The 13,714-nt window shown below is 31.3% G+C and overlaps 1 protein-coding gene across 1 annotated transcript in view; it reads left to right on the forward strand.

Moving 5' to 3' along the window:
• Window positions 1–9,995: 9,995 nt before the first annotated feature.
• LOC103270342 (protein piccolo) overlaps window positions 9,996–13,714 on the forward strand; it is a gene marked incomplete at its 3' end in the record, with an annotated part of 73,052 nt that continues 69,333 nt past the window's right edge. Inside the window, 2 exon segments of the mRNA XM_021717170.1 lie at window positions 9,996–10,022; window positions 10,730–11,464. Coding sequence (XP_021572845.1) covers window positions 9,996–10,022; window positions 10,730–11,464 — 762 coding nt within the window.

Here is a 13,714-nt window from a genome sequence, read left to right on the forward strand (position 1 = left end):
TTGGTTCAGTTTTCTGTTTCTCAAATTCAGCTGATCTGTCATTGCTTGTAATAATTCTACTCCATTAAAGTTTCTCTGGTGACTTTGGGCAATTTAGTTGGTTCATTCCTAATCCTGATTTTATCATTCTTTCTTTAATTGCCTAATTTGACTAAATGAAGATATAGACATTAATATTTATATATTATATAGTCATGTATGTAATATAGATGGATATATACTTATGGTTTCTGTATAATTACTTTTATTATTTTAAAAGCAAAGATCATTTATGTAGCACTTAGAACAATTGGAATGTCATAGAAAATATGTGATAATTATTTTATGAATTAATTGAATTAAACAGCTTCAAAGTCTCACAAAGATTTCTCAGTATTGATTAGCTATTGAATGTCAAATAAAACAAAAACTAACTAAAGGCAGTATATCCAAATTTTTTAATCAATATTACCTTTCTTTTTGAATATTTAATAATTATATTATCTTTTTAATAATTAACCTCATGTTGAGCAATATGTGATCACACAAACTGTAGGATCCTCACTGTATTTCTAATTAAAAACTTGTCTGATGAAGGGAGTATACATTAGTGACTCATAATATGTGTTTCATACAAATTTGGGGGTCTCTGCTACTAAAAATGAAGTTAAATGAGCTTAAATGAGTCATGAATTCTCATTTACAATGGGGTTGCATATAGCTATGACCTTATACATTTATATTTAGCTATCATTAATAAAATTACTTGCTAATAGTCCTATAACTTGAATTTGAGGAACTGCTTTGATTTTAAAATATATAAGAAAAATGACACTCTATAATTATGATTCTAGAACACAAAGAATCAAGAGTAGGGCAATGTAGAGGGCAACTTTCAAATATTCAATAACAAACAATATAGTATAGTTTAGGTATCCAAACACATAAGGTAAAAATATGCCCCCAAATGTCATAATAATAGATACAATAATTAGGGTAGTATTAATGTTAAATCAAAGAGACTATAAAGGAGTGAGTTTGAGAGAAGCTTCAAATTCAATGATAATATTTCATTTCTTCAATTAGGCCAATGCCTCATGATGTTCATTGTAAATTTATTATTAATGCCCTATACATGTTTTATAGATGAATTATCAACCCTGAGGATGTTTATTTTTAAAAAACATAAAAAGGAAAATTAGATAGCTTGTAACAAAGCATGCTAACTAATTAGATAACATATATTGTTAAATTAGATAGCATATATTATTTAAAAATATACCATTAAAAATATACATAAATTAGATCGCATATATTGTTTAAAAATATACCAAAATAAATGATATAATATTATAATATTAAATATAATATTATATATTATATTTATATATAGTATATAATATTAAAACCATAACAAAGAACAAAAGTCTAACAGCAAAAAGTCAAAATAGTGGTTATTTCTAGAGAATATGTAATAAGATGCTATTGAAAAGAGCACCTGGTTGGCTCTAATGTATTAGGTAGTATTGGCAATGTTCTGTTTCTTAAGTGGACAGTGGGTGAATGGATGTTTACATTTTTAAATTTTTTAATTTTTAATTTACAAATAATAATTGTATGTGTTTGAGGGATACAGTGTGATATTCCAGTACATGCAAACATTGTGAAATGATCAAATAAGGTTAATTAGCACATCCATCACCTCACAAGTCACAAATTGTGTTGATGACTGAAATATATAACCATAAGTTTTTTAAAAAAACTAAACCTTTCAAGTGGCCTATATATGTATGTCACACTGAAAAGAACAGTTCCTATTTCTCTTGAATTCCCATAAAGTACACTTTCTTTGCCATACAACTTAAGATCTGAAATAGTTTGTAAGAATTACTTTGCATACACACCAAAATTCATAGATAAAAGTGTAAACAATCATCACCCTTTGAATAACAGTTGACTCAGCCTGACTGTATCACTTGGACTTTAATCAGAAAAGCAGAACCACTGGGAAGTATAAAACATGTACAGTAAGAAATTTGCTGTAGAGATTTGATCTTACACAGTTGTGAAAGCCGGTTAAGTGATTGTTGAAAGAATGCTGGAGCTTGAAGTCCAAAGGGCAGACAGAGGAAGGAATGATGCATTTAAAGCAGAAGAGAGTAAGGACAAACTGGAACCCATGAGTATGAAGTAGAATGATGTCTGTTCTCACTGATGGAAAAGTTGAAGAAAACTCCAGAGGAAAATGATTAGTTCATTCCTGCCTTCTGTCCCAAGCCAACAATAACTGAAAACAAGGGTAACCTATAGCAGCAACTAGTGACCCTGCCCAAATTTTCTGAATATACACAAGCCAATAATAAGGCAGCTGCTTTGCTTTTGTCTGCTAAATCTTATAAAAAATGTCTCTTGTGACATACTGTAATGGGAAACATTTAGGGAAGGCAATTCTGGGAAACATAGTTAAGTTTACACCATACAAAATCAGCATACTGATTCTTTCCCGCAGCAGGGGCTTCAAGTACTGCATTATGTTTTACTACACTGCAAGAGAACTTAACACCTAACCAATCTCTCCAACCATATGTATCTATTATCCATTATCTAGTTGTCTAGTACAACTTGCCCTCCTATAAATTTCAACCTTCCTAGTCTGTGAGATTATTCTGTCTTTGAGTATTTAATCCACAGTGATGCTTTAATTTAAAAGTGAGGAATGATTTTTATTTATTCTGCAAAAGGTTTTAAAAATTTCATTTGGTTACAATCGTTTTAAATGATCTATCTTCCAAATGCTTTGTAAGCTTAACAAACATAAAATTCCTCTGTGATGAAGAGTGTTAGAATCTTTAACATAAATTTTGTTTTAAGATTCAATTACTCATTGCTTGTAGTGTTGAGTAGTGACTAACTTAAACTTAAGAGCTTTTCTTTTTGGTTTGATGTAATTATTCACACATGTAACATCAGTATACAGATCTTATAATAAGGATATAGCAAAATACACCTCTACAAGAACACAGGGGAGAGAACTGATTATATTTTTAAAATGAACATGACACATGTACAATATAAATTATATGTTTTTAAAAGAGTTGGGTTTTTTAAATACTGGAGTTATAATATATTAATAGCTATCTGCCTAAAACTTAGCACACCTGAGTAATTAATCACAAAAATTCAGTGAAACCAAAGATAAGTAATATTTTTGCTAGAATGCAGTTCCTTAAAATCAACACAATAAATTTGTATGAGTACCTATAAATTGAGTGCATCACTTTTATCAGTGAGAAATCAGCTGTATCCTTGGAATTGTCCTTTAAACACTGGTAAGGTGATCCATTATCTTGATGCCTCTGCTTAAACTCAAACCAGGTAGAATACTAGGTTAAAGAGGTGTTTAGGTGAGCTCAGACTCTCTTCCTGCAGTCCTCTATCCAGACAGAAAGAAAAATAGGAAGACAATGCAGGAAAAAGGAACAAAATTTACTTCTCATCCATAGGGGGCAAAAAATACACACACACACACACACACACACACACACACACACACACACACACACACATGAGATAGGGTGCCAAAAATGTATATACATTTTAAGAGATATTATCTATGTATTACTTTTAGTTTGCTGTAATCAGAAGTGTCTGGACACTGTTCGTAACCACTCTGAGCTCCTCTTGTAATCACAAGTCAAATGGGACTTGTATTCATCTTTTGTCATTGGATATATTATTACAATTTTAATACAGTTTTTCCTTTCTCAAAATGTGTATACATTTTTGGCACCATATATTTAGACAATTCAGGATATTATATATAGATAGATATAGATAGAATATATATGTGTATATACATATATATTAAGTGGTTTCAATGTTTGTGTTCTTCCCAAAATTTATATGTTAAAATCCTCCCCATGGTAATGGATGTTAGAGAGAACAGCCTTTGGGATGCAATTAGGTCATGAGAGTGGCGTTCTCATGAATATGATTAATGTTGTTACACAAGAGGCCTGAGGCAACTCACTCAACATTTCCACCATTTGAGAACACAGTTAAAACACATTACCTATGAACCAGAAACAGACCCTCAACAAGTGCCAAGTCAGTACCTTGATCTTGGGCTTTCCAACCTAGAACTGTGAGAAATAAAATTCTGTTGTTATAAGCTACCCAGTTTGTGATTGTTGTCATAGCAGTCTGAGTGGACTAAGAAAAAAAAATCTTTTGTGTATGTGTATATATATATATATAGTAAAAAACAACTAAGCTCATGATTTTCTTCATATAGTTCTGTCAAAATGTTGTTAATGTATAATTTATAGATATTTACATTTTTTCAGGTATATATTTATATATTATTTATGTAATGATATTTAAAACATGAAACATTCCGAGAATACATTCTTAGATTAGGAAAGTAGTGGACATAAATTATGATGAGAAAGCAACCAGAAAAAATGATTATGGTTTAGTAAAAGAAAGATGGAGGACACAGAAAGGATATCAACCAAGAATATGAAATTATATTCTAAACATAGTTTTAATCTCTGGTTTTAATATACATAATTTTAGTTGACATGTTGCTATTTGCATGACATACAAATCTACATTACGAGTTCCTAATCAGAGAAAGAGACTTCATTTGGTTGTATGGGAGTGTGAGGATCTTGCAGAAACAAACATGCACATAAGAGAAGACATGAGTAGATACATAACCACTGCTCAATTTAGACCTGGGGTTGATCACTGTAGCACAACTTTCTAATGGTACCCCAAATTTTATTAGGTTTCATTATTGATTCTTACCGTTCATATACAGTTATTACACTAGAAATTAATATTTATATTTAGTTTTTTCTCAGTTTTCCATATACATGTTTATGATCTAAAAAATTTTGATATAATTTTTTGTCTATATAAGAGCAAATGAGAAAGAACTTCAACCATTCAATTATGTATTTTGGACATGAATTTTTCTTATGTTAATGATTGTAAAAGAAACAAAATTATGAATGAAGCTATACATTCTAGTCAAAAAGAATGTAATGATAAAAGAACCTGGCACATATTTCATTCATTTTTAGGAGGAACAGGGTAAGAATAGAAGTATCACAAATACATTATTGTGTACATTTGTAAGCTGCAGCCTCATGAATGATCACAGATTTCTAATACACTGATTTTGTAGTCTAAACAGCTAATTGTGCAGTCTAGAAAAACAGTGCATCAACGCTGTGAATTCAGCCCTTCTCCCTTTTATAGATGCCCAAGGGGAATAAATTTATAAGTAAAAAAAACATTATTATCAGGATGTCAGATTGAATTGTAACAATGCATTTATCTGGGCTAAATAGAACACCACTTTGCCAAGGTAACAGTGATACAAGTGACTAGTTGCAGGTAATATTGCTTCCCAATTGGTGGCTTTGTCAAAGAGTAAAAAGGTGATTTCTAAGCAGATTAGTAGTGTAATTATTTCTCTGTGAAATTTTTGTTGACTCAAAAGCTTCATAGTAGGCAGGAAACTCAGTGATATTTTAGTACCTATCCCCTTGATTGCTTGACTTTCCTTTACAAAATTTTGAGAAGAGGCCCACACAGTCTCTGATTAAATACTTTTATTCATGGCAAATATATACGCTTTCTAATCACCCTGGTTGATCTTTTAATGAAAATTCATTTTAAAGTGCTATTTGCAAGATTTCTCAGTTATAAATATGAATGTTCATGTAGGTTTTACGACCATAGCTTTCTTACCATTTTAACTCTTAATGCAAACTTTCAAGCTGCTGCAGGTCAGAAAAGATACTTAGAAAAATAAATAGGCAGCCATGAAGTTCTGAGATTTTCCTTAATGGTATTGTTGCTATAGTTACAGTTGGAATGTTATATAAAGCAAATTGCTTATTGATGAAAAAATGCTGAGTAGCACAGCAGCAACCCTTTTCTGGATTTTTATTGCCTTTATTTCCTTCTTTCCTCTTAAGATTAATGGATTTTTTTGAGCGTTCTTTTGTTTTGAACAAGCTCTGATAAAATAAATGTGTTGTATTAACAAGTACTAGCTGACAATCAAATATATTCGAGTATGTTGTGAGCAATGTGGTGTTATTTTTTTTAATACTATTCGTTTATCAGAATTTTTCCTATTTGAAGATGAATTTTGATATCCTGGTTAGTAATGTTAAAGCACTGAATAAGAATGTGACTGATCTCATAGTATGGTGGCCTCTGGTGTATTTATATTTAACAATAATAATATAGATGAAACAAATTTTTATTATGTTTTGTACCATTAGAGCATACTTATAATAGTGTTCTCAAAATAAAATATATTTTAAAATCATAGAAAAACAGTAATTTTATAAGAGCAACCATAATGATGACTAGTATATTTTTAAAAGCTTCCTTAAGCATCTATATTTTGTACTTTTCAATTTAATAAAATCAGTGATATAATAGAGATGTCTTTAGTATATCTAGATAGATATATATACACATATAATTTTTTGGTTGTTTCATTAACTACATTTGTGAGCAGATATTTCAAAAATAAAACTATAACTCATTTTATATTTAAACTTAAGGCAAAATAAATAATAACCATGTGTATCACAAGTGTAGCCATTATAGAGTTAATGCTATGTGTGGATAAATCTTTTCAGCTAGCAAAAGTCATATGTGGCATTGCAATATTAGCATTAAGTTTTTATATAAATTAAAGAACTTCGTTTAATTTATTTCCTTGCTATTGGACTGGGAACATGAATGTTTAATAGGTGTGGCTATTGAGGAGCTAAGAGTGCAGATAACATGTTTGGATCTAGAAATATAATACTTCTTAATCCAAATTCTGACTAGAATGACACAAAATTCTTTGGGATTATTTTTGTTGGAGAATGGAAAAGAAATTATGATGTATAGATGTTTATATCTTCTTATGTGGTTATAGAGTATTTTCAAAATTTTATCACAAAGCAAACTTCTTCATTGTCTGTTTATAATTAATGATAATATGATAATGATAATATTGCCTTTTTGTGGACATGTGTTATATGATTTTGTTATATCTTATCCCTTAACTTACTAATTGAATTTCAATGTAAATAAAATAATAAGGCCTTAGGCTGATGTTATTGTCTTTATATTTTGACTGATTGTCACCAAATATAAATAGATTTTTATAATGAATATTTCTATTATGTCAAATAGTGACAAGAAATATTTTTGGCAAAATGGTTCATTTTACATGCACAAATTATTAACATATCTATTTTAAGGCTATATCTTCTTGGAAAATATCTATCTAGAAATGGTATCTTCCTCTTCTGCTTTGCAACACAATAGCTCCCTCTGTCTCTTTCTCACTCTTTTTTTTACTGCATATTTTACTTATTTTTACCCATGCTTTTTTCCTTCTACTTGAGTGTTAAGAATCCTGATAAAATAAGCTTTGTATATACATTTCCCAATTGGTATATGTCCCTAATAAATATAAACAAAATAGATATATACAGAATAGATAAAAGAATCAATGATGTCATTATATGTCATAAGGGAACATCACTTTCCCAATCAATATTTGTGACAATTAGTCAAAGTGTAAAGTCAAAATAATTAGTCTTGGCCATCTTATTCACAGTGAAAGTTAGTCATGCACCCAAGGGACTGAGTATAGCAACTTATGTTAAAAATAATTGCAAAATAGCAATTATTTAAAATGTTAGATTAAACTAAATTTGGATGGTAGTTAAAGCAAAACATTAATTTGAAATAGCCAATAAGGCTTTCAGGATAACATCTTTTATCTCTCAGATTTACACTGTTGTCTTCTGTGCTCATTACAAACCTCAGCAATGTGGTGGTTATCACTGCTTTATAGGTTTGCCAAGCATTACTTTACATTGGGAAAATGAAGGTTTTGTATGACAAAATAGATTAAATAGATTATACCTTTTATCCTCTTACCTAAATTTCAAATAGTATGAAAACCATGAGCATACTACCTTGAAATAATCACTATGCTTTATTTTCTCAACAAATTTTATTTTTATCAAAAGTTGTATACCATTGTTGTATCCTATGCTATAAATAGCAAGAGATGACAACTTTGTAAGGATAATTTGTCCCAAAAACTCAGATTAAAAAAGTCACACTTTTATAGTTGACAAAATTTTTCAACTGAATGAAACCTGTATTTCTGATATATTTAAAATTATGTAACTTGTTTATATTAGAATATGGGCTACAGGAAGTCTTAATACACACCTGTATTTGGTTTTTAGAATTCATGTGACAAAAAGTACAGTGATGCAGTTGTTTTTATCTGTTTTTGTTTTTTAAAAAGCCAAGCTCTGAATGAAAATATCTTAAGGTATGACTCAACCAAGTAATAGTTTTTAAAATCACAGCATAGATTAAGATTTTTTTTTGTACATATTATAGGAATTCTTCCTTCAGGACTGTTCAACACGAACCTAGAACTTTTTGTATTTGACATAAGGGATCAAATCTGTTTCTTTCCTATGACTTTATTATATAAAGATATTAGACCAAAAGGGCACACAATTCACTTCAGAGCTACTTAGACATAAAATTAACAGGGAAATTGATACTGAATGATCATAACACACAAAAAACAAATGAACCCATTATATATGTTAATGTTTTATGGACAATATTTTGCTGTAGTTAAATAATTGACTTCTGTCTTTTTTAGACCAGCAGTAAGAATTATAATGGCTTATAGATTACACAATAGTCACAGATACTAAGCAACATTTTTAATATTTCCAAATAAATTGGAAGCTGAAATATGAAATAAAACTTAGATCACTGGTAGTATCCTCGAACAATAAATGACTTATGTTTCTAAGCAACTGGGAAAGAGTGAGCCAGCAAGAAAAGCAATTTGAAATTGAACTTTTCAGAGGACAATACAACCTATGAAGGGACTATTTATATGATCCTCCTGTAACCTGTGCAAGCTCAGCCACTCATCACTTGTACACTAAAATAAACAAGCACAAGACACAATGAAATGAAATGATTTTTATTCCAAAAGCTGGCATTGGGTGAAATGGCCAGGTTAATGCCTCAAATAAACCATTTCAGATTTTTGGGTTGAGTACAAGTATTTAAAAAGGAAACTTTCATGAGAAAACATGTGTGTGTGGCACAGAGTGTAACAGGATGGCTTGTCTTGGGTTATGGTCCCCCAAAAGGTTGGTGTTATCTCATCTACAGTCAGTTTTTGGATCAAGCGTCTCATGACTCTCCCCAAGCAGGAGGGTCCCACAGTCAGGTTTTTTTAAGATTCACTCCTGGGATTTCGGAGCAAGCATCCAGTCAGATGGTGAAAAGCAGTTTCTAAAACATGTTTCATGACTTAAGACATATAAATATAAATAAATATATATATATATTTTCTTTTTTTTTTTTGAGATGAAGTCTCACTCCATCACCCAGGCCAGAGTGCAGTGGTACATTCACGGCCATCCCAGCGTCGACCTGCTGGGCTCAGGCGATCCTTTTGTCTCAGCCTGCCAAGTAGCTGGAACTACAGGCACATGCTACCACGCCCACCTAATTTTTGGTTTTACTTATTGTAGAGATGAAGTCTTGCCAAGTTGTCCAGGCTGTCCTCGAACCTGTAGGCTCAGGCATAAATATATTTTAAGGCTGAGGTACTCAGTTACGTCCTAACACTGGGCCTTGCAGAATGGGCATATCTTAAATGGTAACAATCAGAACTATATACACAGCTTTTATTTCTTACATTATAATAAGTATATAAGAAAAAAATACAACAAAAATCAATCAGGGGAGGCATTCTGTAATCGTATTAGTCAACATAATCTGTCACCTGTGTGAGCTTTTGTTGTGTTCTTATCAGAGAATAGTTTTCAGCCTTTAGTTTGTGAAAGCATTAACCAAACAGTTTATCAAAAAGGCAGATCCTCATTCCTCCATAGCCAGGACCTCCCACAGTTGATTTAGTTCAGGTAGCCATGGCTTACATTCTGAAGAGGAGAAATGTAAGGAAATGTTTTAGGCAGCAAATCAGAACACTCTGGTAATAAGATACCAAACAATTTGATCCTCCACGTGTTTCTTGCTCAATTGCATGAGGAAATGCAATTAGTATTAAGAATGTAATTATTTTCTTCATCTGAAAGCAGATACAGAGTTATGCACAAGAGATTCTTGAAAATTCTACTTATATATCTGTAAAGCTCTACTCTGATAGGTCAAACTATATTTGGCCTAAGAGACAGGAAATAATAGGCTAAATCCTAAAGGAACTTTGGTTAATTGGTTGTTTAAAAGAAAATCATTATGGGGTATAAAGTGTTTGAAAAAATTTGTGATACAAATACTAATTTTGAAGGCACTAACCAGGTTAAAAATAATTGTATTTAGGACAAATACATTTTTTTTCCTCCCCTGAAATGAATTTTTCCTTTGGTCCACTTTTAATTCAATTTTTTTTTTTTTTACTCTTTGTTATTTAGTGTGAGGATAGTAAATTGCTAATCTCTAGAGATGCTACACATTTTTAGATTTCAAATTGTGTCTTTGTAATCTTTTTTAAAATCACTGTCTTTGATTTAGAAAACAGTGACTCACCTTCTTTATATACGATAAACAACTAGGAATTATCAAATTTTCACTTTAGTAAATGCACAGAAACAGGCATTCCATTATAATATAGATAATCTGTTCATTACTGTTTTATTTGCAGATTCAAGAATGGCTTTGTTTAAATTGCCAAACCCAGAGAGCCATATCAGGACAGCTTGGAGACATAGGCAAAATGCCAGCTACACCATCAGCAGCCAAAGCAGCTCCCATGCCTATTTCTAAAGAACCACCATCTCAGAAAGCAGCAGTGCCTCCCCAGGTAAAAGTGAAAAAGCAGGAACAAGAAGTAAAAACAGAAACTGAAAAAATTGTTCTAGAAAAAGTAAGAGAAACACCATTAATGGAAAAACTTCCCCCTGTGGTAACCACAGATCAAAAACAAGAAGAGAGTAAGCTAGACAAAGATAAAACTTCAGGCTTGCAAGAAAAAATGCCACTCCCTGAAGAAAGAAAACTAACCCCTGAAGAAAACAAACTATGCCCTAAAGAAAAAGTGCTACCCCTAGAAGAAAAAAAGCTAATCCATGAAGAAAAAAGGCCAACACCTGAAGACAAAAAGTTACCCCCAGAGGCAAAAACATTAACCCTAGAAGAGGAACAGAAACATGACTTACTTAAAAGTCAAGTACAAATTGCTGAAGATAAGCCAGAAGGCAGAGTGGCTCCAAAGGCAGTACAAGATGAGAAACAACCTCAGGCCAAGATGGAAGATTTACCATCTGGCAAGCCTGGGAGTTTGTGCAAGGAAGATAAGATGGCCAAAACAGTAGAAGAACAGCCACAGATGGCAGGCATAGCAAAATCTGATCAGGTGGAACCTGGGAAAGAAAAAACAGTAAGTTATATTTTCCTAACTTTACACAGTCTCATGTATGTAGTTTACAATTTTTATCTTACCTAAGTATATAATTTGCTCAATAGTAGTTACTTGAGTGAAGTTCTTCAAACAATAAATTGAATGTTTGAAGAAATGAAACGTTTGCTGAAATGAAGAACTATAGCCTTTTGACAGTTTAATCAAGTTTCCATAAAGCATAGACATAACATTTATTTTCCTGTTTCTGATGCCTATCAAATAATTTATAAAAGTCATACAGAGTGGTGAAGATGCTTCCTACAGTTTCAAGTTATTTCTTTTTTCTCTTCTGTAGACATAAAAAATCAGTATGCCCCTTTATATATCTTTATAAAGTTTCTGTTCACTTAGTCGTCTGGTTGCACAAGCATCAACTAGCTTTTTCTTGTTTGAAAGCCTTTTAAAAGTGTGGTTAACCATAAAATGATTGGGGAAAAAAAAAGGTATGACTAATATCCAAAACAAAAGTCATTTTTAAAATTCACAAAGTAGTTTATTTTGGTATTTAGCATGATTTTAATATGATGTATTCTGTCAGCAGTTTTATTCAATGTGTTTAATACTAAAGGGCTATTTTTAGCCCAAGTATAACCTGCAATAATATATCGTCTTTTCCTTTTCTCTAATGGAAACTTTAAAGAGCAACCCATTTTAATCAATATTTGCACAACAAAATTATTATTTTTAAAGGAACTCTGGCATTTTAGAATTATAAGAGATCCTACATATAATTGAATAATTTTAATTCACAGAGTACAGCAATGATTTACAGGGAAATTAAATGACTTATTACTATTAAACCTTCAACTAGAAACTATAGTTTGTTCTGATTCTCAGGGTTTTTTGATTGTTTGTTTGTTTGTTTACAGTTTAAAGAAATCCTTACTAACCCATTCTGGCATATGATGCATCTCACATTAACTAAATAAACCCTAGTCTTCCTTCATGAAAATACATGAGTTTAATCAGAATCAAAGAAAGCAGATGCTCACATATTCTCCATTCTAATGGCTGTATCTAGCAACCACCACCACCACTACCAACCACCAATTGCTTCTCCTAGCTAACTTTTGCAGAACTTGATGCTTGGTACTGTTTGCCCTTTTGGGAAACTTCCCATGGCTTTCATGACCCCCTGTTTTTATTCTCTTTTAAGAACACACTTTAAGAGATCTACTTTAATTATATCCATTATTTCTCTTTGTCAATTTTAAGCAATTTTCATTTTGAGTTCTGTATTCTTTCTTCATAGGAGAGACACATGGACAATTTTTAAATCCATTTGTGCACCTTCTGACCCTCTTTTGTGTGTCACACCTGCATTTTCAAGTATCCAGTAGATAATTTCACTTTGAAGCCTCACTGTAAATGCAGACTCAATATGTCTGAATCTTATCCATTTCTCTAGAAGCATTTCTGCTTCTAACTTTCTATTTCTGATAATGGCACCATCATTCACCTGTTTCCTGTCTCACAGTCACTGATCTTCTGAGAGATCTAAGGTTTCTTCTTATTTACCTCACCCTTTGATCTTCACATCCAAGTTATCACACTCCTGTCCTAATTCCTGTTCTTTAGGCACTACCTTACTTATGGATTTCATGATCTTTTGTCAATTATTTGAGTAATCTAATTATTGGTCATTATGCCTTGCTTTTCTCCCTTCTCCAGTATATAGTTGTCAGATAAGTGTTTTCCAGAGTTCAGAGAGTTTAACTCGGTTAGTCAGATATTCCTAATGATCCCCTATTGTGTTTTAAATATAATCTAAATAAGAAATCTTCAAATAGTTTGTTAGTTAATGTAATTCTCTTTAATTTTATTTTGTACCTGTATCACTTTCTTTTTGTAATTACTTTTTCATTTATTGTACAACCTCAATATCTATTTATTTATTAACTAAATATATGCATGATTTTACTAACATTTGCATTATAAAAGATTAACAAAGAATAGAGAATAATAGGCAAATAAACTAAAATTACCACCTTTATCATATTTATTTAAATATAGGTACTAGATGCAAATATATTTGATAACATTAAAAGATGATACATGGTAATATTTTAGAGAGCACTGACTATGTATTTTTTTAAAATCTTGGTCTATCTCACAGAAACAAAGATCTGAGTATCACATGTTGTCACTCATATAGTGGACCTTGAACATCTATCGTAATACTATAAGAAAAGGATTGACAGTGGTGGGAAACTATGGGGGTGGGGAGGG

Source organism: Carlito syrichta, unplaced genomic scaffold, assembly GCF_000164805.1.
Source record: "Carlito syrichta isolate Samal-C Ts95f unplaced genomic scaffold, Tarsius_syrichta-2.0.1 Scaffold107914, whole genome shotgun sequence".
Classification (NCBI taxonomy): domain Eukaryota; kingdom Metazoa; phylum Chordata; class Mammalia; order Primates; family Tarsiidae; genus Carlito; species Carlito syrichta.